Source organism: Phaethon aethereus (assembly GCF_964289735.1).
Source record: "Phaethon aethereus genome assembly, chromosome: 16".
In the NCBI taxonomy this organism is placed as follows: domain Eukaryota; kingdom Metazoa; phylum Chordata; class Aves; order Phaethontiformes; family Phaethontidae; genus Phaethon; species Phaethon aethereus.
In genome coordinates, this window is record NC_138592.1 from 3,243,389 (window position 1) to 3,265,197 (window position 21,809).

Genomic DNA, 21,809 nt, shown 5'->3' on the forward strand with positions numbered 1-21,809 from the left:
AATAAAAAAAGTTTCATTGGTACAGCAAAAAAAATTAGGCTAGAATCCCTTGGATGAAAAGGATTTGCCCACAAGGCCATGAGACTTGAAAGTTACAAAATCTGCTCCTTATGGCCAAGATCTTTTAAGTTTTGTTGTTTCCTTAAGAATTAACAGGCATTCATCTTTCAGATCCATAAGCGACAGGACTACAACTTCTGCAACTTGATAGTACCAACCAATAAATTAATCTGAGCATTTTTCTTAAATTTTTCTTAAAAGCAGATATAGTGGCCATCCCAGCAGGAGTTTTAACCTTCTAGGGGTCACCAGTGCATATAAGAGAGTAAACAGCTGAGCTTTTCTTATCAACTGTCTTACAGAAATAACAGCATAGTAATTCGTAAGATCCAGACAAAGTTAGTAAACAAAAAACCAAAACCACCACAAAAACCCAGGTAGGCACTTTTGACCAATTTCACTGAAGGCACAAGAGACCTAAACAACTTTCAAAATAAGTTGGGCCAAATTTTAATCAAGTTACACAAGAACTACCATTTAGTAAAATAAAGACAAGTCAAATTTATTCTTGGTATAAAGCAAATGAAACAAGTAAGACAGACAAGAACTTGGCTACGTACCTAGAATAACAGCAAAAACTAGTAGAATCCTAGTTCCTCACCTTGAAGACAATACTGATAGGTTAAGAAGTAATTCTTCTCTTTATTAACTGATAGTTAACATGGTGAAAGGAATTCTGTAACATTTCAGCCTACTTCAATCACCATTTAACATGTGTTTGTTCATTACGGTCCATCTTTTCACAACACAAAAATAGTAACTCCTATCAAATCTTAATATTCTAGCATATAAAAGATAAACATTACAATGTCAGTAAGATTCTTAAGTTGTAGAACAAAATTAACATTTTGGAATACCAATTCCATTAACATCTACCAAAACTGTTTTAAAAAAATAAATAATGAAGTACAAAACCCACTGTACTATAGTACACAGATGAAGCAACATCTCCAGGTTCACGCACAGCTCAGCTGATCCCTTACAAAACCATGTGACATCATTGGATATTTTATTTAGGATACTTATTAATTATTATTCTAGGGGCATTATAATTTTCACTTCACTTATGGTTTATAAACTTACACAGATTGAAAAATGTTATGTCACCAAGGGTGAAAGAAGGTTCCTTCAGCAAACAGAGCGAAAGAATACTTCAGCTCAGTAGTTATCTGTATTTAAAAGAATTTTAGTTTTACCCAACCAACAAATTCAGACATTTGATACAAACGCTACGTTTGCAGTAAGTACAACAGCCAAACAACATTACCCACAGAGGGTCTCTAATATTCAAAAACAGCAACAAAGCAAAGGCAGAAAAAAAAAAGGACCCCATATTTATAGACATAACCTATGCTTTTCATGAACTGAGGCTCCATGTTCCACTGAGCACTTGTTTCATGAACTATGCTGACACAGAGTGTGTTACTTGTTTGAAATGCAACCACCGGAATCGTTACGTACACATGAACTCTTAACGCTGCCAGCTTTCTCCCCCAATGCCCTGAGAAGGTAGCCATTGCTCAGCTACTCTGTGCAGACCAGAAAACACATCAGGAAAGACAGACGAAGTCTTGCACATATAAAGCCAATGTGCAGATTCTTCAAATACCTGGCTCAGGTATCTTTTTCTTTCTCAAAAAGTTTTATGTAGCAACCATCCTGCTACTTGTTTTTACAGTTCCCTTCTCACGTTCCAGAGTTTATTACTTCTCTCTGTCACAGCTTGCTTTACGTTCTGCGTCGTTTTGCAGCACTTGGACTGGAAGGATTACTGTTTGCGTTTAAGACCTTTTCAGTAACTCTGTTGCGCTTCCTCTTATCAGATCCTTCTTTGGACCCAGAATCTGAAGAAGTTTTCTCTTTCTCTTTGCTGCTTGGCTTTTCAGTTGTTTTTCCTAAACTTCCAGAGGGTGCAAAAACTGAAATAGGATCAAAGTAATGATTCCAGATCAGAGTCATACACATAGGCAAACAAGAAGTGATATCAAATTTCTTTATATTACATAAAACTTTTCAAACCAATCAATTCTCAGAGTATTTAATGACCATTTAAGTTATTATTTTCAAAGGAAAAATCTTCTGTAAGAAAGGCACATCTTGCTTTTATTATTTGCTTTAAAGACAGGCGTGTATTTTGACAGGCTAAAAGTGAACTTAATTAAGTGGAATTAAACAGCACTTAAAATTAAAATACTTAATAGGAACACTTACAGAACACAGGACCAATCTATGGAATTTATAATCAGCAACGGTCATTACATTTGGTATTATAGAGAGATTTTAAAACTGAACACCCAAAATGTGAAATTCAATATATTTTTAAAATACATTTTTAGATCTTTTATTACACTCAGTCTTAAAACACCACTTCTTCTGTGATATAAATACTATGAAATCATATAGTTAACAGTTGGCTTGGTTTGTTAAGCTAAATAGCAGAATCCCTACTGTTCACATTGGACTTTGTTCTACAGCAAAGTGTTAGGAAATAAGCCTTATATTTAAAAGAAGCAAGTTAATGCAAATAAAATAAAATGAAAAAACACTCTGCCCACCTCCCCACTTAAGCATACAATCTTACAATCTTTTTTGATGTACAGGCCCTATTCTTTCCCATGATTTCACTAACACAGAGTATTTTGGTTCACTAAAACTGGACTTCACTTTCTTTCAGATATTCTTAGATTACTTCAGACTCCCAGGGTTTCATCAAGTACATGTTAAAACAAAAAACCTCCAAAGCTATACAACTTTGTACATATGAATTAGGAGCAAAGGAGAACTCTTGTGAGGTATGAGATATTGGCAACTGCTTACTCTGTGCATTCTTAAATTATTCTGGTTCTTGGCAATTAGCATATGCTAAGTCTGAATACAAATCACAACGTACACCATATTTGGGATTTACATTTTAACATGAATTTCTCAGAGTTACAGTTGGTTTTTAATCTCTTATTACACAGTAGAGAGTTACAAATTTACCTTCTTCTGGACCTGCATGCGTTTCCATCTCTTCTTTTATTTCCTCTTTCACTTCTTCCTCTATCATCACTTTTCCTACAGAAAGGATTGTTAGGCAATGGTTAGATGGTTTTGAAGAACCGTATGTATTTTTTCTCGATTAGTAGCCTCAGCATATGTGCATAATGTTAAGAAATATTCAGTGCGACACTCAGCAGTAAAGGTTCCTTAGCACTGTGATGAGAAACGCAACTAACAGTCCAGGCATACTATGAGCATAATGTAGGGTAAATGCACTGAACAAGATGATGCCACTTGTCACAACGTTCCACTAACATTATTTACAGGAAGAAAGTGAAATGGTAAACAGGCAAAATATATTGCAGTGTCTTAGCTATATTATGCTTCTATACTGAATTTTTAGAGTGAAGTTTAGTGTACTTAGTAATTGAGAAGAATTCCACTGTAGTTTAAAATATCCCAAGAACTCCTTTGGCAGATGCTTGAACTTCCTAGCTCCCACCTTGGGTAACAGTACTAAGTAACACACATTTGGCTAAACTTTGAAAACCCAGCTCTCATTGCTCAACCTAAGATTTCTCTCAAATTGCTGCATATTTTTACTAGATTAGACAATACAGATAGGTTTAACATGAGTGAGAGAGATTTGGAAGAACTAGGTAGCTGAACCTCAAGGAGGTAAAAACACAAAGAGTTTATTTCACAGTGCAATGAAACCACCATGAATCTATACAAACGCCTCTAACACTTCATACAGTTTTTGTTTTCAATCAATTTTAACATAGCTACAGAAGAAACCCTCATGAAAAATCTATCATCAGATATTAAAACCCAATAATCCTTCTCAAAATAAGACATACGAACCATATTAAAAACTAGTAATAGCCTGAAAATGAGATGGTTATACCAGCATAAGGCACAAGTACATGGCCAAAAACCAAGTTCCTCCAGCTATCGAAACTGCAGCTATTCAATAAGTATATTCCTGTTGTGTTTTTAAACATTAGCTGAATTGCTATTTAACTGCCTTATATCATCGGTACAGAAAATTTTATCACAGAATTATTATTATATACAAATTATATGCAGAAAATGTCATTTTCATCAGCTCCTAGTTTAAAAAACTATCTTGCTACAAAATGAATGACATTAAAGTGTGCAGACCATCTATTTTACCAAAACTTATGGTCTGATGTAATATTACAGCCGTCTCAAAGTGCAAAAAACCCACAATCACCTTGCAAAGAACCACATTTTGCCTTTCACTCTCCAAACTAATATCAGTGAAGCACACAGATCTTTTGCATATACCCAGAAGGAGAAGATGAATCTATATGGTATAAATAGAACCTGTTTGTGCTATATTAGCACCCCATCTACATTATATTTAAGAATATGGGAAATAGTGTGTGGAATCTGACCAAAGGTCTATCTCTCCCACTATCCTGCCTCCTACAGTGGTCAATCACATGGGCTGATCATGAGAATACGAACAGCACAAGCAGTGTGATCGTTTCCCGCAGTTTGCTTCAGTCATCTGGTTAAAACTTCATGAGATAAACTTATATCTGTTTAACACTTCCTTCTCCTAATACGCCTAACACACCAGTCTGAAAGAACAGCCTTGGACTGGAATGCTACGTTCTTTTCTGGAGGCAGTTTTGTTAAACTACCTGATCTGGGATGAGATTAAAGCAACCAAGAATAAGAGATTTCTATCACATCTTACCTTCTCTCACTTCTTGAATCATTTCATCAGGAAGAGCAAAATTCTTCTCTATATTAGGGAATGGAAGAATCTCAGATTCATGCTGAGAAAGAAAAGAAAGATCTCCATGAATGAGTTTGCACTTCTAAATCCAAACTAAAGTTTTTAACAATCTCAAGTTCTATTTTACATGCAACTAGTAGATAAATAATTCTTAACAAGATTCTCAAACATTAGAGAATCAGGAGGCTCCTGATGTCAAACTGATTACTACGGTCAAGATACCTGAGATCATGACTCACGATCATTTGAGATCACTTCTGGAACCCAAACATGGCAAATTTTTATGTAAGCACACTATAACCTACCTATTTGACACTTAAAAGTTAAGTACCTATGTAAATATTTGCTGAATCAGCATTTTGGCAACTTTAATAAATGAAGTCAGAACACAGTAGAGGGGGCAAAACAAAACCACAAACCAGCGTGCGTTTTATTCTCTCACCTAATGTACTTTTATACAGGGAAAACCCCATCAACTCACCGGAATGACATATAATTCTTATTAACATGAAAGATATGACAGGCACAGTGATTTTGGCCTATCAAAACTCCTGAACTATAAGAAATAAGAACGTGGCTGCATCAACCCCTTATACTCACAAGAGCTTGCATATCGTACATGGTGCTCAGATGGTCCCAAATCACTTTGGAAGAAATCTGACGACCAATATTCTGACTGAATTTATCCCGGATACAAATCATGTGGAAATGGCGATTCACACCTATGAGAAGAACTCAATGCAATTAATGCCACAAAATTGAAAAGAAACATTCTATAGTTACAGGAAAATCAGATGTTATGGGAGAAACACATGGCAATCTGGGCAGCCCTGCCTGGCTCATATTTCACCCGACATTACAGGTGATATTCTGGAGAGGGGCTGAGGGTGCCTCCCTGGGTAACGCTGACAATGTGGCCGCAGCCAGAGCTCTTACAGAGACTGCGTGAAAAACAACCGAAGGAAAGTATCTAGGCAGCAAGTCAGGAAAGGCGAAGGCTGAGAGGAGCGAGGAGGGCTCTGCGCCCCCGGGAAGGGTGGCTGAGAAGGCCGGGAGGGCACGCCGCCTCCTTCCCCACAGGTCCCGCCAGATTCGGGAGGTGCCCCGGGGCCCTCGGCCGGCTGCCGCGGCGGGAGCGGGCCCGAGAGGCCGCTAGAGGCAGCACCGCAGCGCGGCCAGGCCGCCAGCCCTCCCCCCAAGGAGTCCCCCGCTCGGCCTTTGCCGCTCCGGGCTCAGCGCCTGGTTCTCCTCCCCCGCCAGAGCCGCTACTCGAGGCCGCGGATCGGCCGCGGCCTGCTCTCTCTCACCTACGGGCTTGTGGCCCAGCATGGCGTGGAAGAGGCAAACCTCCACTTCAGGGCTCCACACCACCACCGCCTCCTCCGCCGGCACGCCGGGCTCCGGGGCGGCGGCCGCTGCCGCCGCGGCGGCTGCAACGGCGGCAGCGACCGCCGCGGCGGCCCCCGGCCCGGCCGCGGGCAACGGCGGCTTCTCCACAGCGCCCGCCGAGCCGCCCTCCGCCTCGCCCATCGCCGCGCCGCCTGCCGCCCCCTGCGCGCCGCCGCCCGCAGCGGCTCCTGCCGGCCGGGAGGAGGGGGTGGCGGGCCGCGGGCCGCTCCGCGCGCCCTCGGAGGCCTCTGCTGGAGCGGCCGAAGGTCTCGGGAGGGGGTTTACCTCAGGATTGGGGCCGCACCGCGCTCGTAGCGGCGGCGGCGTGAGCTGCGCGCGGAGCCCGACCTTCCAGGGACGGGACGAGGCCGCAGGGTGTCTCCGAGAAGTTCCTTAACGACCGTTGTCAAGCTTTAGAGTTTCTTGGGCCGGTCAGAGAGGCAAGAGTAACGCCGCCCGCCATCCCAAACGGCCTCCATAGGCCTGTTCTTCTTCACCTGAGATCAGCCCAGGGTTGGGAAGGTGGCACTAGGAGGCCAGAGCAGGGCCTGAAGCTTGGCTCTGCTGCCCGGGAAGCCTCAGCCGCCGCAGCGCTCGCCCTCCTGGCCTGTCCCTGTGGTGCAAAGAGCCGCCATGGTGAAGGATTGCGCTTGGGGAAGGTCCTGAGAGCTGCAAAACCCCCCGAACCGCTCATCCTTGTCACAACGGGATCATTTTATATCAACCTGACATTGATGCTTAACAAATAACTATGCCTGGCATGCTTGAAAAATGCGGAACCCACCATCTTTGCCCATCAATTTAGGCATAAGAAAACACTGTGTCTGGGAAGAAAGAAAATGTATCATTCCTTCGATGACAGGTTTGTTTTTCCTTGTTAGGTACGATTAGACACAGGGGCATGAAACGGGACTTCTGTTGCTTAGGTGATCAGGTTTTCCTATTGCTCACTCCTCATTTGAAATCTCAATCATTTCTGAGACATTAAAATTATTTCAATAGCAGATAACAATGACATCATACAGAAAGAACGACAGTTCTGAGTGAATAATAAAACAGCGGGGCAAAAACTCAACAAGCAAAAAGGCATTATTTTCATGCAAATTATCCAACTAATAGAAAGTGGGATGGGAAAGATGTGATTTTCTGAAATGGAAAACCTTCTGTGCCTTTGATACCCAACGAATTAACTGACTCATATCATTCTTAGGGGCTTGATGTAATGCTTATACCCAAAACAGATTAACCTAACATTTAGTAAGCGTATGAAATGAGTTAAACCCAAAACTTATGTGTGAAGCCTTGGGAAGTTTGGTGGTGCAGATCCTGGATAAGGATGCCTGGATACAAATCCTCATTTCCAGTGGGGTTCAGGCTAGCCTCTCAAAATGGAAAGGAGTCTCTCACTCCGGTTTGGTTTAGATGCTGTTGAAATTTTCCAGGGACAGCTGTTTCTGTGAGAGCTCCATTCAGAGTGACAGAGATCTTGCTGGCATGACTTTTCTGCATCAAAACTACAGGAAACTCCAGAAATATTTCTTCTGCCAACTGTCACCTCTGTACCTATGTCCTGGTTGTGCTGAACCTGCCTTTGCACAGCTCAGGCTTCACACTACTTTCCTCATTTTGAGCCCAAATGTTAATATCAACAAGATTTTTCCAATCTTGAATACAAAGTTGCACACTTTTCCAGTTAAATCCAACGCTAAATCCAGTATGGCTCTCAGACCGCTTTAATCTTCCAATGTTTATTTGATCTATGCTGTTACCTAGTCTTAATCTGCTACCGAAAGAGAGGGTTCTGATTTCCTGTGATGACTGCACAGCAGGAGTAAATGAGTTCCTGAACAACTAAATTCCTGTTTTCATACACATGTTTCTAGATGTAGAAAAATGAAGGAAAAAAGAAAAACAAATAAATTACAGAGTAGAAAAATTGTTCCCCCGTAGAATAGTTTTCAAAGTTTTGCAGGAAGATTTTTTTTTTTCCTAATTATTTTCAAGTCTATGTGAAACACTGAGCTTCAGCACTCTCATCTGTCACATTATGCTTCTACTTAAAGACTATCATCAAGAGGGAATAACCGTGTCAGCTCAGATAGCAATTTTTATGTCATTGAGTTCTGATGACTAAAAAAAGTAGCATGTGAAACAGAATGTGAAAAAACATATGGCTACCTCTGAAAGTACAACAGCATATGAAAATAATTTAATTCAGTAGAATAATGTCAATTCAACAGGAAGAGTATATGCATAAACTGTCTGCTGTTTTGTTTCAATCACAAATAATTACATTTCCACATGTCTAAATTTCCTTGTGTCTTTCAGTGCCATAGGAAACATATGGGAGCCTATAATAATGTGACATACAGCCTCTACCTGGATTTGGACCAGAGTTAATTTTTAATCTCTTTAAATTTTAGATACTTTTTTCCCCCTCATTGAACAGAATTTTCAGATTCTGAAAAATTTACCCTCCTCTTGTTCAGGTTTGAGTCTTACTTCTGGTTTTAAGCAGATATCAGCCATCTAAGCCATGCACAATTTAGTTCCTTTCTTTTCCTTCCCACTCTTCAGGTGGCTTTCAGCCTTAGAAACCTGGCTGCCTATTATATCAACTATCAACTAAGGGTGCTCAGCCCTTTGCTGGATCAGGTCGTGTCCCCCCGGAGAGACGATCTGATATTTCATGATACATTGCAACAACTGAGAAATATGCCTAGCTTTTGGCATTCTCTCTAGAAGCGTTGGATTTCTGGGATAAGCAATATGGCTACAACTATTTCTGTCATTATTTTAGAACACCATGTGTTAGTGCCCTTAACAAACTAAAAACTTCATTCCAAATCCTGGATAATTTTTGGTATGCCACATGAACATTTATAAAAGAATATCATCTGCATACTTTTGCATTAAAACCAGTCACTTAACCTGTGCTGTGGATTTTTAGTACATCTTTGATACAGAATCTAACAGAGTTTTTCTTACATAGGTGGATGAAACCTCCTGAGACCCCCGGAGAGCATTATCAGCTTTATTCTACAGAAATTGAGAAAGTACTGCCATTTGCTGGAGCCCATGGACGGGGATCCCTGCCAAAGCTGATAGATGTGCTCAGCAGTCACTGCCGTCTGATGTTGAGTATGTGTTGCTGGCCATAGCTGGGTTTAATTTTTGGCAGACAGGGTAACTAGCTACTGTATTAAAACATTTTCATTGCATACATAGTTTTTACACGCAGAAGTACATACATAGTCCTTCACCAAACTACTCTCAGGTCTGTAAATCCTCCTACAAGATAATTGATCTCAGTGCCTTGACATATTTTAGTATTTCCAAAAATAATATCCTTTCTGACTGATGAGGACCTCCTGAAAAGAGGAGTTCTGATCTGATTTGTAAGCTTTACCTGTACTTTCAAAATCTGTTCTTTCAATGTGAAATCTGTAGGAAGTTTTGCTTTAACAGAGCTGCATAGCAAATTGTCTAAAAGTTGGAGCTTGATTATTTTGCACATCTTTTAATGAATCAGTTAAGATAGTTTGATATAGATGTGCTTTTCTCCCCATTAAACCTGTCAAGGAGGACGAAACAAAAAGATAAATGTATTTGTTGTTAGAGTCTTATCACACAGCCCTTTAGAGCAGCATTGCCCCATCCAAGGTTGTCAAGGAGATACTTCCCAGCTTTCTCCCCAGTTACCTAAGTTCTTAGCAAAAAAGTGTGCTTGATTAGTTCACTCTCAGACCTGGCCTGCATGGCTTCTTACAGGGGTAAAAATATGGTATTTAATTCAAAATAAGGGGGAAGGGGGGGTGAAGTAGCAAAGAAGAGGGAAGCAGCTGTCAGACAGAGGATGCATTCTGTTTGCTGAGACATATGTTCTTGAACTGAACTTTTCCCTTGTGATAGGTTGTGCTCATTCTCCCAGCAGAGAGAGGCTGCATATTAGATGGGCATCAGATGGCAAGCCTTAGAAAAATAGATTGAAAAGTGTGCAAATAATCATCTCTAAGCACGCACAGAGGCATTCATTACTGCTCCTGCTACCCTTCAAAATATCCCGGTGCAGAGTGGGGATTGGGGAGGAAAAAGCCATCTTACTGAATTTTCAGTTTAATAAATCCATCATGTCCCAGGCTTACAGAGAAGAATGAAGAAAACGGAGTGAATTTAGAATGAACCAGTTAAAGGTGAGCACGAGAATCAGTTCTTCAATGCCTGGTTATCCCAAGCCAACATTGGAAGACCACAGCATGTTTCACTGAAGGTGATTTTTATTGATGTGCCTGAAGTGCCTGCCAAACTAAACTCACACTGACCAGCTGGTCAGTATAAATCTAGAAGGGATTCCCTTCCTTGACAGTTTCAGTGTTGTGATCGGGATTGTTCAGATTGCAATTTTATTCTCTGGGGACATTTTTTAAAATTCATTTTTCAAAACAAAAATACTACTCTTTAAAATAAAAAAAAAAAGCCATCATAAACGGAAAGAATCTTCAGAAGGAAAGCAGACAATCACTAAACTTGAATGACTAGCTGACACTAAAATAACAACCACATTCAGCCTTTTACTGTGGTGGAGGGTGGCAGCAGATTTTCACAAAATATGTGTATTCCTTTAAGTACATATGATACCTTGACAGAACTCTGCAAGTTGGGTGTTTGGGAGATTCCGTTTGGGCCCTTTTTTTTGCATTTTAGCTTTGACTATCTGAGAGTATTCACAGGTGCCCTTCAGCATCATCCATTAGGCTACATCAAGGTGGTGTTTAAGATTGTTTCCTAGGATGGACCCTGTGCATTGGCAAACAATAATGTGTTAGGAACAGGCTGCAGCTGCAGCCAGCCAGGCAGTGCTGCTGTTACAGAAAGCTGTGAAAACAACAGGTTAGTTTGCAATTTGGCTTGCAACGGTGATAAGTCAATAGCACCATCCAGGCCTAAGCCAAGTAACTTGTCAAAAAACGTCTGAGCTTCTCTGATTTGTAGAAATATGTCTCTAGATTCAACAAGCCTCTGAAACAAGAGAGTCCACAAAGTGCTAGTAACAGGATCTTTTTTCCTCATTAGTCATGGAAAACAGGCCTGTCCTGTCTCCTGTTTTGTTTTACAAGCATCTCTGTTTTGACTCCAAAATTTCAAACCTGCATTTGATTTACAGAACCAAGCCAGAGCTGTATAATTCTGGGTTTATCCTCATGTGCAAAGAATACAATTACTCACAGTAGGAAATGCTTAATAAACCAAGATATCTGATGATAGAGCTTTATCTGTTGAGCCAAATTCCTCACTGGGTGTGAAGTCCATCACTCGGAGAAGAAATTGGATTCTCAGAAATCATCAGTATATTTGCAGTGGTTCTATTGGTAGGAGGTGCTCTTCACATGGGTCAGAGTTTGCTTTCAACCAGACAGATGCTGCTGTCCTGGATCAGGAGCAACTTCGACCGGTGTTGCCTAAAGTCTCTGAGTTTTGTCCTTTGCCTATTTCAATGAATCCACCACTATCTTTAATAATCCTAAAACAGACCCACTGGAAAAACAAAACAATAAAAAAAGTTGTCTTATGCTTAAGTGTTAATCAAAGGGGGAAAATCCATTGATTTCAGTGAAGGTGTAATATCATATAGACTGTGTTCTTGTTTCTATTTATTTGGCAGTTTAGGAGACACCTGTAATAGGAGACAGGAGACAGTTAGTTACTGTATTTCAGGCCTGTGACTCTTGCTTTTTTTGCTGTAATTTACAGCACATATTTCAAAGCCAGTTATTCCTTCTAAAACAGCACAAAAATGCCAAAGTAACTATATCAGTAATTTAAAATATTTGGATTAGATCTGAAGCATGGAAGTGTTTCCATCTTCATAGCCAACGAAATGTCAGTTTTCATCATGTGCATGCCTAGGCTGTCTCAGGAGGAAAAAAAACCTCAAATAAACAAACAGGTTTAAAGAAAGGCTGCAGACAACACTGTCATGACTGACATCACTGTATAAAAAAATAGTATCTATATCTCTATAAAAATCTTTTCCTGTAAAAAGGAATAGGTACAGCTAACAATATTACCAAGGTAAAAAGTGCAATTCTTTTTGTTATGGGCTGATACACTTAGACACGTTTTATTTTCTGATTCAGCAGGCCGAACTTTATTTCAGTGCATTGCTGCTTGTATACCATAACTCAGTGATTTTATAAACTGTACAGAGATGATATAAGTTCATGTAAAAGTCAATGATGCCAATGAGCTATTGCTTAAGAAGTTTGGCAAATTATGTATGTTACCTTCATGAGAGACTTAATTACATAAACCTGCCCACTGGATCATCAGTTCTCTACTGCACACCAAAATTCCAGTTACTACCTTCTGCACTGTTTCCTACTAGGAGCACTTCATAATTAAACTCTGCTGTTGGAGGGATTTATTGTGAATTGATACAGGCTGACTTGGCCAATGTGCTCTACTACTTTGCTAAGATCACTGTCCATCTTTAAATTACTAACCCTGCTTTATTACTTATTTATTTCGCTCAGTAGCCTCTAACCCAAAGTTACTATTTCACTCCAAACTTCAACTCAGATTCCTATCAAAATGCATTCTTTGCTGGGTCAGGTCTGTAACCAATTTTACATATATATATCATAATTCCCATCTGAACGTACATGTTAGAGTATTCTGAGGCCAGCTGTGATATACAGACTTCTTATTTAGAATAGCTTCAGTTTCTTCTGGAATGGAAGTAACTGAAAACTTGCAGATTTAAGTGGATTTAATCTCTTTGCATTTTTTGAATAATCTTCCCCCCTTTGCATAATGGGTAGCAGCCTTAACATTTCATTTCTTCAACTGCATCAGTTGCTTAGAATAAGGATCTCATTTTCACATGAATCCTATGTCAGGGCAACCTGACAGACCTAAATGCAATGAAAATTACATAAAATTGAAAGAGAGCAGATGCCATTGTAAGTGATGGTAGGGCAGCACTATTACTATCACCTACTTTGCATAATCACATTAGCAACAAAGCCAGTTAGCACATTTCACAGCTTTTCCCAGCAAGCTGCGACTGTAAGTTTTTTTGGAAAGAGACAGAGCTTCTCCTCCTATTCGGGATTTCTCAATTGCCTCAGCCTTTCATTCTGGTTTTATGCTCTTTGACACAATATCAGAGGTAAAGTATCAAATTTAAGCAATTTTCTAAATGGTAGGAAGGCCTCAGTTTCTTGCATAATAGATAACTTCATCATTTAACTACATGAGAAAACATCTACTTGATTTTACCATGTGTGTTGCGGGACATACTTTTAAAAGCTCGCTAACTATTTATAGATTGGAACAGGAAGGTGAGGCATGAGAGACCCATACTCATGTGTACATAATGCTTTGGTAGGCTTCGGATCCAACCTACAAATCCCCATGCTACTGAGTCATCCTCCAGTCCACATAAGAGTTATCAAGTATCTCTTGCTCTTATCCCATTCTTAAAACCATCTCTGCTGATCTGAATTACTCACACTTTTCTTACATTCCCATTAGAAAAGGTTTTCCACTGTCCAAAGGAGGTGCTGATACAGAATGTACTGATGTCTGTGGGGGTCTTTCTCCTGGCTTCAGAAGACTTTAGATCAGTCCTTAGGAAGCCACTAGGAGTGGGAATTAGAGAAGTAGTGTTTGCTACAGATTGTTGTCTTGGAGCTGGAGAAGTGACTTAAGAATATCCTAGGGAATGTCAGAGCTCTGCGATTCCCCAACCACTTTATATGTATCTGTAAGTCTTAGGCCCCGGAGGTCCTTTAGCACATTAGAGATGCTACTGCATAATCAAAAGAATTAGGGAGGATAAAAATCCTCCTTTTTTTCTAATCTTCCTTCACTGGCTAGTTTTCAGATTTGCCAGGGTGTGTCAATCTAGCTGGATGGGATAGAGGCAAAGCTGACCCTTCATTCACATAGAATCAGTGCATTTATTAGCTACTAATGTCATCTTGGTTGAGGGACAATTTGTTAACTCACATGCCTCAAAATCAGTTATCTGTGCACTTTGTATTTTAGGGAAGGAAAGGAAGGAAAATTTGATGTCTTTATGTTTGCCAAACTTACTATAAGTCAGAGTTAACTCCAAGTATTGTGGAACACAGCTCTTTTTCGAGCTCTCTTTGCTGCTAAGAGATACCAAAACCTAAAAAAATAGAAGCTTTTTTTTTGCAGCAACTTCAGAGACACTAAATTAGGCCCTAGGTTCACTAGCAGTCCTGAGAGAGGTATTATTCAATCACATTATATTTCTGACTTTCAAACGATTTTCTTTTTTTATTCACCGTTAGAAGCAGATGCAAGTTCATTTGGAATCCGTACACATCTTGCCATATAATAGAGTACAATGTACTTTAAGAAAATAATACGAATTAAAAAAATATGGTTTACTTTAACAGTAGGAAATTTGGGGCTCAGGTGAGCTATAATGGGTCCTATTAACATTGCACACCGGAATTCTGAATTGCTCATGCGATGATAATAAATATTTACAAGCTTAAAAGGGTGGCTTTATTCCCAGTGTTTTATTTCCCCTTCATGGAAGCTATTACCTGAAGTGCTCTCTACTTTTGGTGATGTTAAACATAATCACCACAATTTTTCATTTGAATGAATAAGTCTCCACTAGACAATATTTACAATTGTAAGTTTAGAAGAGAACTTCCATCTACCAATGTTTTGTTTGATGCTTTTAAAGGAAAAGTTGTGTGACCTTAGAAGAGCCACCTGACCTTGGTCAGAGGACAAAATCATTCAGCTCTATTGAGTGCAAGAACCTTCCACCAAGTCTACTTATCAGCTGAGTTTCTCAGAAATTCCTTTTTATGCTGGCCTTTCTCATGCTATCATTTTTTCCCTATATCTGGTTCTGCTGTCCTCTCTTTTATTTCTTAGCCTGAAAACCAAATGCTCAATAGCCAAAGAAGAGAAAGCCCTAAAATGAGAGGTGGAAAAATAATGCCTGTGGCAAATTTAAAATGCTGGGTCATTGACTGCCTTTGTTAAATGATCCCCTTTAAACTAGTCTTTATGAGAAGCATTTTCCATCGGTGAAAGTGATAGAAACACAGATGTAGAGTTAGCCCTGGGTCTAACATGACTGCTGTCGTTATACAGTTGCCAGACTTCCATCCTCAGAGGTGGTTTTGGTGGTCTTCTTGTTTCAGAAGCTTTACTCTTGCACGGGACAACATTTAATCTGCTATCACCTTTCTGACAGTGTCCAGCTTCAATGATCTGTGGTGGCTTTCAAACATGGGTACAATGCGGAAAGTGGCAGTTTCTCCCCATTTTGTGTATAGCAGTTTCTAAAGCTGTTTTAGAGAGTCTTGCTATTCTATGGAATTTCTCTTCCATGGAATTTCTCGCCATGGAAGGGGAGTCTGATTCCATCTGAATATTCTCCATGTTCAAAGGTGGGATGAGATGTGAATCTTTCCACCCTTAGAAAATAGCTTCACGTAAATGGTGTGCAGCCGTTTATGTGCCCCTATGCAGAAGTGTAACTTCTCTTCAACCCAGGTGGGGAAGTTTGGGAGAGCTGATCATTTTTCTCTGTATCTACAGTCTGTTCTGGAAAAGGAACCCAAGAACATAATAAGCTGCATTCACCACTTTGAATTATTTAAGTTATTCTTCTTGGATCAACTTAGTAGAGTTGTTAAGAAAAATAATCTTGTCTTATTTTCCACTTTACCTTTTATTGCTGCAATTCATATCTGTATATTACCTTATCTCTGTGCCCTGATGGGATTGTTTCTAATTTGTTCAAATTCAAAACAGTTTCTATTTGCTCTCACTGTGATCAAGGTGGACTCATGCAAAACTGTGCTCTGCTTGTCAGTAGGATTGCTGATCAATTGTCTTTATACTTGTTTTCCAGCCCAATTTTTAAAATGAATTCTGACAACATCTGTTTGAAGCTCCTGATTCTAATACAGGTAATATTCAGGTTCATAATAGGAAGTTTGTTGACAAACATATTTCCAGAAAATTAAAATCGCAAACTTATAGCAACAATGAATACACAATGTGCACTTCTCCTTTTACTCTTTAGTTACAAACAGTGCTTTAAACAACAAGCACTTAAATGTGATGATGATCGCTTGTTTTATGACACTGTACTAAAGCTACTAAGTTCAGTCACTGGAATTGCTCCTGATTCACAGTGGTGCAAACAGAAAGAGAAGCTGTGTCTACATGGCAGTGCAATTGGTACCATGTAGCTATTTGTTTTACACAGTGCTTTTTTGTTTATCCTCTTTTTATTAATTACAGGCAGCTTCAGTTCAAACCCTCAGACTTAGATATTTGCGCTTTTGGGTAGTTCCATATCGGAGTCCAGCTCCCTTGCAAAACACCCTTCAATGAGTATGAGAGATGAAAACCTCCTAAGTGGACAGCACTGGGAGCAGTTTCATTTGAGTGAATTCACAACAGGGCAAGGGCTGTCCAAGAGGTTTAAATTGCTGTATTCCTCGAACAACTAAGACAAGGCAATAAAATTTTTAAAAGCCCTGTGAAAAGGTAATATTAATATCTATGCTATGTCCCAATATAAGAAAATTCTGTCACCAAACCCTCTATGTTAATTTTCAGTTTGGAACAACAATTGCTATTTACATTGCAAAAAATGACCGAACATTGAAGTTAATGTAATTTTAAAACTTTGTGTCCTATTGTAACAAGAGGGCAGCTGAGGAAAAAAGCTTTTCATTATGACTATTAACTGCTTTGTGAGTCTGAATTTCTTCCTCTATGTACTGTTCAATTGAGTCTTCTGCCAAGAGATCCTATATTAAAATTGTTTTTCTTTTTAGATGGTTAATGAAAGGTTATAATTAAGATAAGTGGGATCAAGCATCAGATCTCAAATTGATGTTGTTTGATGGAAGCAGCTGTCTTTTTGCTGCTTTATAAGCTCTGTTGGTGTCAACAACTGGAAACCTGAATGTTCTTCAGAATCATCATTAGTTTTTTGTGCGTTTGCATTCAGCCTCAGAATGAAAACTCTGTAATCCTCGTGGCTTGACCCAGTGGTTATATAGACTTCAGAGCTCACATAATTTACAGATTCAGGTCATATTAGGGAATGGGAGCAACTGAAGATTAATGCAGGCTAATTACTTGGCTTCTTGGAACACTCTGGCAGTTTCTTCCTTTCAAAATTCAGTGTAACTTTACAAGTACTTAAACATAGCTCTGACTTTGTAATGCAAAAGTGGCTTTATTTTAAGAACTGTGAAGCAGTTAAGTGCAGCCCTGCTGATGATACTGGGTGGTTGGATACCTTCATTGCACCTCCTGAAATTCAGTGCATTTTAAAGTTCTCACAGCTTTTCTTTCCTTGCCTTTTGTGATTTCTCTTGTGGCTGAGAAATTAGCACTACTAACATCAATTAACATATCTTTGAATTTACTTGTACTTGTCCCTTCTGTGATATTATTGTACACGACAGAGCAGAGGAGTAATGCTTTCTAGCCTGAATGTTTTAGTTCTTTAATCTTTTCACAGGTTACCACTCCTCAACTCTGAGGACCGTGAGCTGTTAAATCAATCCAGACTGAAGATTTTTTTTTAGTATACCCTGTTACATGTCTTCAGTCTGCATCCACTGTGAATACCTCATATTCAGCAAATATTGCACACTGATTTTAAGGGATGAGACTGAAGTGCAAAAGGTAATTGGGGTACAAATTCAAGTGCCTTGTTTACTGGGTTATAATCTGGAATTGTACTCTGGTTTATATTCTTGCTCGAATAGATTTTAGTCAGGCAGTTTGGGTTTGGACTCAAATTTCTCTAATGTCAGAAACGATACAATGTTAGTCCTCATGCTTAAATCTGTCTTTAGGAAGAAATACTGGCACAGAGATAACATTTACATAGCTAGAAGTGTTTTTGAGTAAAACTGTTTTAAGCAACAAACAACATGTTTAAAAGGACTGATGATGATTACATGCTATGCTTCCCTACTCTAATGAAAACAAGTTTTCTATTTTCTGTGATTTTCTTCTCACCATAATACCCCAGGCCTTTGACTCCTGATATATAACTTTTCCTATATAATTAATCCCACACATCCTTAAATGTCGGTCTGTGACAAAGTTTGTCAGAATTTTTTGTCTGAATACTCTTGTGTTTCTCTGAGCTGCATGTGGAGGGGCACAGCAAGATGAAGAGAAGTAGCCAAGTCACGCTGGAGGTGAGCTCCTAGTTTCTGCAGAAGGAGAATCACCATTTCAGTGTAAACAATTTCCAGCAACCCATTGGATACCAGGCTTTTCTGGGACTATCCTATTAATTTCTAGTCTGTGTCAGCAGCACAGTAAAATCCTTTAGGAAATGCCATTATGGGCTGTAATCATAAGTGGAAAACACTTGGTTTCACAGCATTTGGGTGGAACTGCCTGTGATTGCTGTTTTACATGCAAACCACTTACTTTTAGTCCCCCTTGTTGCATTAGCAGTCATTTGGTAACAGCCCCTGGAGGTGCCTTTATTTCTGTAGTGGCAGGCTGTCCAGTTCTCAGTGCTCCCTGCCTCCGGACCCGCTCCTCACACCTTGCCCTGGCTGATGGATACAGCTGGGTCTCCTGTGAATTTGGAAGTGACTGTTGCCCCCTCCTTTTCCTGCGTGATGTGTGGTGGTTGCCGAGTGATTCCTTATTAAAAAGGGCATCAGAGCTTCTTGTAACTGGTTTACCTGAGAGCTGCAAGGATTTTCCAAATGAATGGACACAAGAAGTGACAAACCTGCTTGGAGGAGACTTCTTTTAGGAGCCACTCTGCTGGGAAGAGTGGGGTCTGGATTCTGAGTTGTTACTACAAATTTTCCCATGCCAATGGATTGTGTTCCTGGTCCTGCTGGACTGTTAGTGGTAGGAAGTCTGTTCTAAAGCACCTTTTCCAGTTTTTACCATGAACAAGTTGTAGAGAACAAAGCCTCCTTACAGGTTTTAAACATAATTTGTAATAATTAAAAATTCGTAATAACAGACTAATAGAGAAGCTTCAAAGACTTCAGAGATGAAGAGAACAGGGAAAATGTTTCTAGTTCAGGTGTCCGGAGATAAAAACAAGGAGTCTTTGCTCAGGCCTCGAGCTCTCTAGCAACAACAATTGCAATCATCAAATCCAAATCTACTTTATTGTTCCCTTAATCGGGAAGATAAATACCATTCATCGGGCTTAATGGGCAGTTAACATCACTTGTTTTTATTGTGTAGTCCAAGACTGCTGATTGTTATCTGCATTTACGCTGCCATCAGGGCTGGCACAGAAGTGCTGGTGATGCTTTGTGATACTAGACAGCTACCTTGGGTATGAGCTCAACACGTCAAATTCCAGAAGAAGGGGCCACATCCAAGCTTGGGGTCATAGACATTTGTGGACTGTTGATCAAGCTCTTTACGAGGCAGGTGTCTCCAGATTAGGTGATTTCATTTACAGCCAGAGGGCATTAGGTATTTTTGCATATTTTCTGTAAGCGGGCACAGAATGAGACTTGCTAAACCATCAAACAGACGCCACAAATAACGGGGAGGGGTTTACTTGTTAAGTGGCAAAGCAAAAGGAAGGGGGAAATTTGAGCTTTAGAGTCTCCCACCTGAGCAAAAAGGATGGACCTCTCCTCTGTCCCATGAAGGACTTGGGCTCTTCCCTTCAGAAAATCCTGATAGTTCTGGTCCCGATGCTAATGGCCAAGTTCCCATTCTGCTAAGCGAGTCTAACCTTATGTTTCACGACACATTCACATGGGTGCTTGAATCATTGTATAGAGTACCTGAATAAGAATGTAATGGGTGGGAGAGGTGGCACCTAGCAGGGGGAGGGTAGAGGGAAAACCAATGTTTTGTAGATATTTTAAGTACACAGCTCTTTTGAGGCCACGTAGTTTGAAAATAAACTGAAGGTTACCAGTTACCTGGCTGATACTTCACTGAGCAAGCCAGGGACCTGCAGACAGAAAATATTCAGTGGAAAGACTTCCTATATTTCAAAAGAAAATCAAAGCCTGTAAACATGGCAGTAGACTCCATTATATCTTCTGGGGTTTTACTTAATAATTTAACCGTCAAGTCTGGATGTTTTGCAAAGCAAATGTTTATTAGGGTATTAGAGGCATAGATGTGTAATTTTTTGGATAGTAGAACCTGGCAAACCCTTTCATTTCAAGATTAAAAAATCCAAGCAAACATTGCCTGTCACTGTTCCCATTCTGCTAAGTGACTCTAACCTTATGTTTCATTACATATTCACATGGGTGCTTGAATCATTGTACAGAGTACCTGAATAAGAATTTAATCACACTGCCAATTAATTTGCAAGGAAACTTTTTGAAAATGCTGCTAAATTCAAGAAGTTTTGGAAATGTAATATAGAAGCTCACCAGGTGTCTGCTTTTTAAATCTGAAGGACTCTAATCTAATCTGATAAATTGATTCTGTAATGAAGTTGTGCTGAATTTCAAGGCCTTTGGCAATGAAGAAAGCTATAATCTTTTGTTTCACTAGACCACTGAGGTGGGATATAGTTGCAAAACTAAATTAAACAAACTAAAAAGCTTTAGTCAAATCCTCTGGCAGGAACTAGAAAACTGAGTATTAGGATACAGAGATATGTATCTATAGCTCTGCTTCCCCAACAGCAGTATGATGACTCATGACATCTGCCTGTGGCACACAGGAGATGGGGCTTGCTGAGGGGATTTAACACTGTCTCTGTCAGCTCTCCGAGAGCTTTCCTGACTGCTATTTGTCCTGGGTCCTTCTAACCGTTCTTGACTACCTTAGAAGCTGCCGTTCTGGGATTTTCCTCTGGATTACCAGCATCTTTTTCCTATCTGCGTGTCATAACCTTGGAAATATCCTTGTTCTGTCTGGCTGTGATGAGATTTATCCTACCCTGAGTCCCAGCTTGAGGAAGCAACATTTCTACTCAATAAACCCCTTTTAATCAAGCAATATTACATGAAGAAGAAATAGTAACATTGGAAATAAAAAATAAAACCTCCATCAAAGCTAAAGTTTTACCCCAACGTGCAAGAAACACAAAGGATTAACTGAAGTGTTCACTCCCAGTTTTTATGTGGGAGGTGTTCAGATACTGTGCTGATGAGGGGTGGTATAAAATGGTTGCATAATATCAGAGAGTTTAAAGAAAAGAGTGTACAAAGCCAGTACAAAGATGCATGATTTCTGAGGAAATTTAGAATTATAATTTATCTAGATAATGCTGCAGAAGGATCTTGTACAAAGTCCAGTCACCAGGAATTGAGACTCTCAGCAAAATTTTCCTTTCTCTTCAGAAAACCCCTTTGAGCAGATCTTAAAATCTGTGAGAATCCACACAGTTAATTTTTGCAAGGATGATTACTTAGGAGGAAGATAATTAGAAAAATGCTTTAATTTCATTTGCTATTCAGCTGCAGTAGTTTATCAGGATAGACAGATGAAAAATTCCGTGTTTCTAGGCAGTCAATAAGCCTTTGCCTTTGTCCTTTCTGTTGCTGAGATAGCTGCTAAAAGTATTTTTAAGTAGGAAGTTGTATGAGACAAAAGCTGAGATGAG

At 39.6% G+C, this 21,809-nt stretch overlaps 1 protein-coding gene across 1 annotated transcript; it reads right to left on the reverse strand.

The window, feature by feature from the left end:
- Positions 1-1,788: 1,788 nt before the first annotated feature.
- Positions 1,789-6,343, reverse strand: MRGBP (MRG domain binding protein; the record flags this gene model as incomplete). The annotated part of the gene is made up of 5 exons (XM_082007236.1): positions 1,789-1,979; positions 3,043-3,117; positions 4,772-4,853; positions 5,414-5,535; positions 6,121-6,343. The coding sequence occupies 5 exons, from the start codon at positions 6,341-6,343 to the stop codon at positions 1,789-1,791; spliced, it is 693 nt and encodes a 230-aa protein (XP_081863362.1).
- Between the last annotated feature and the right edge of the window lie 15,466 nt (positions 6,344-21,809).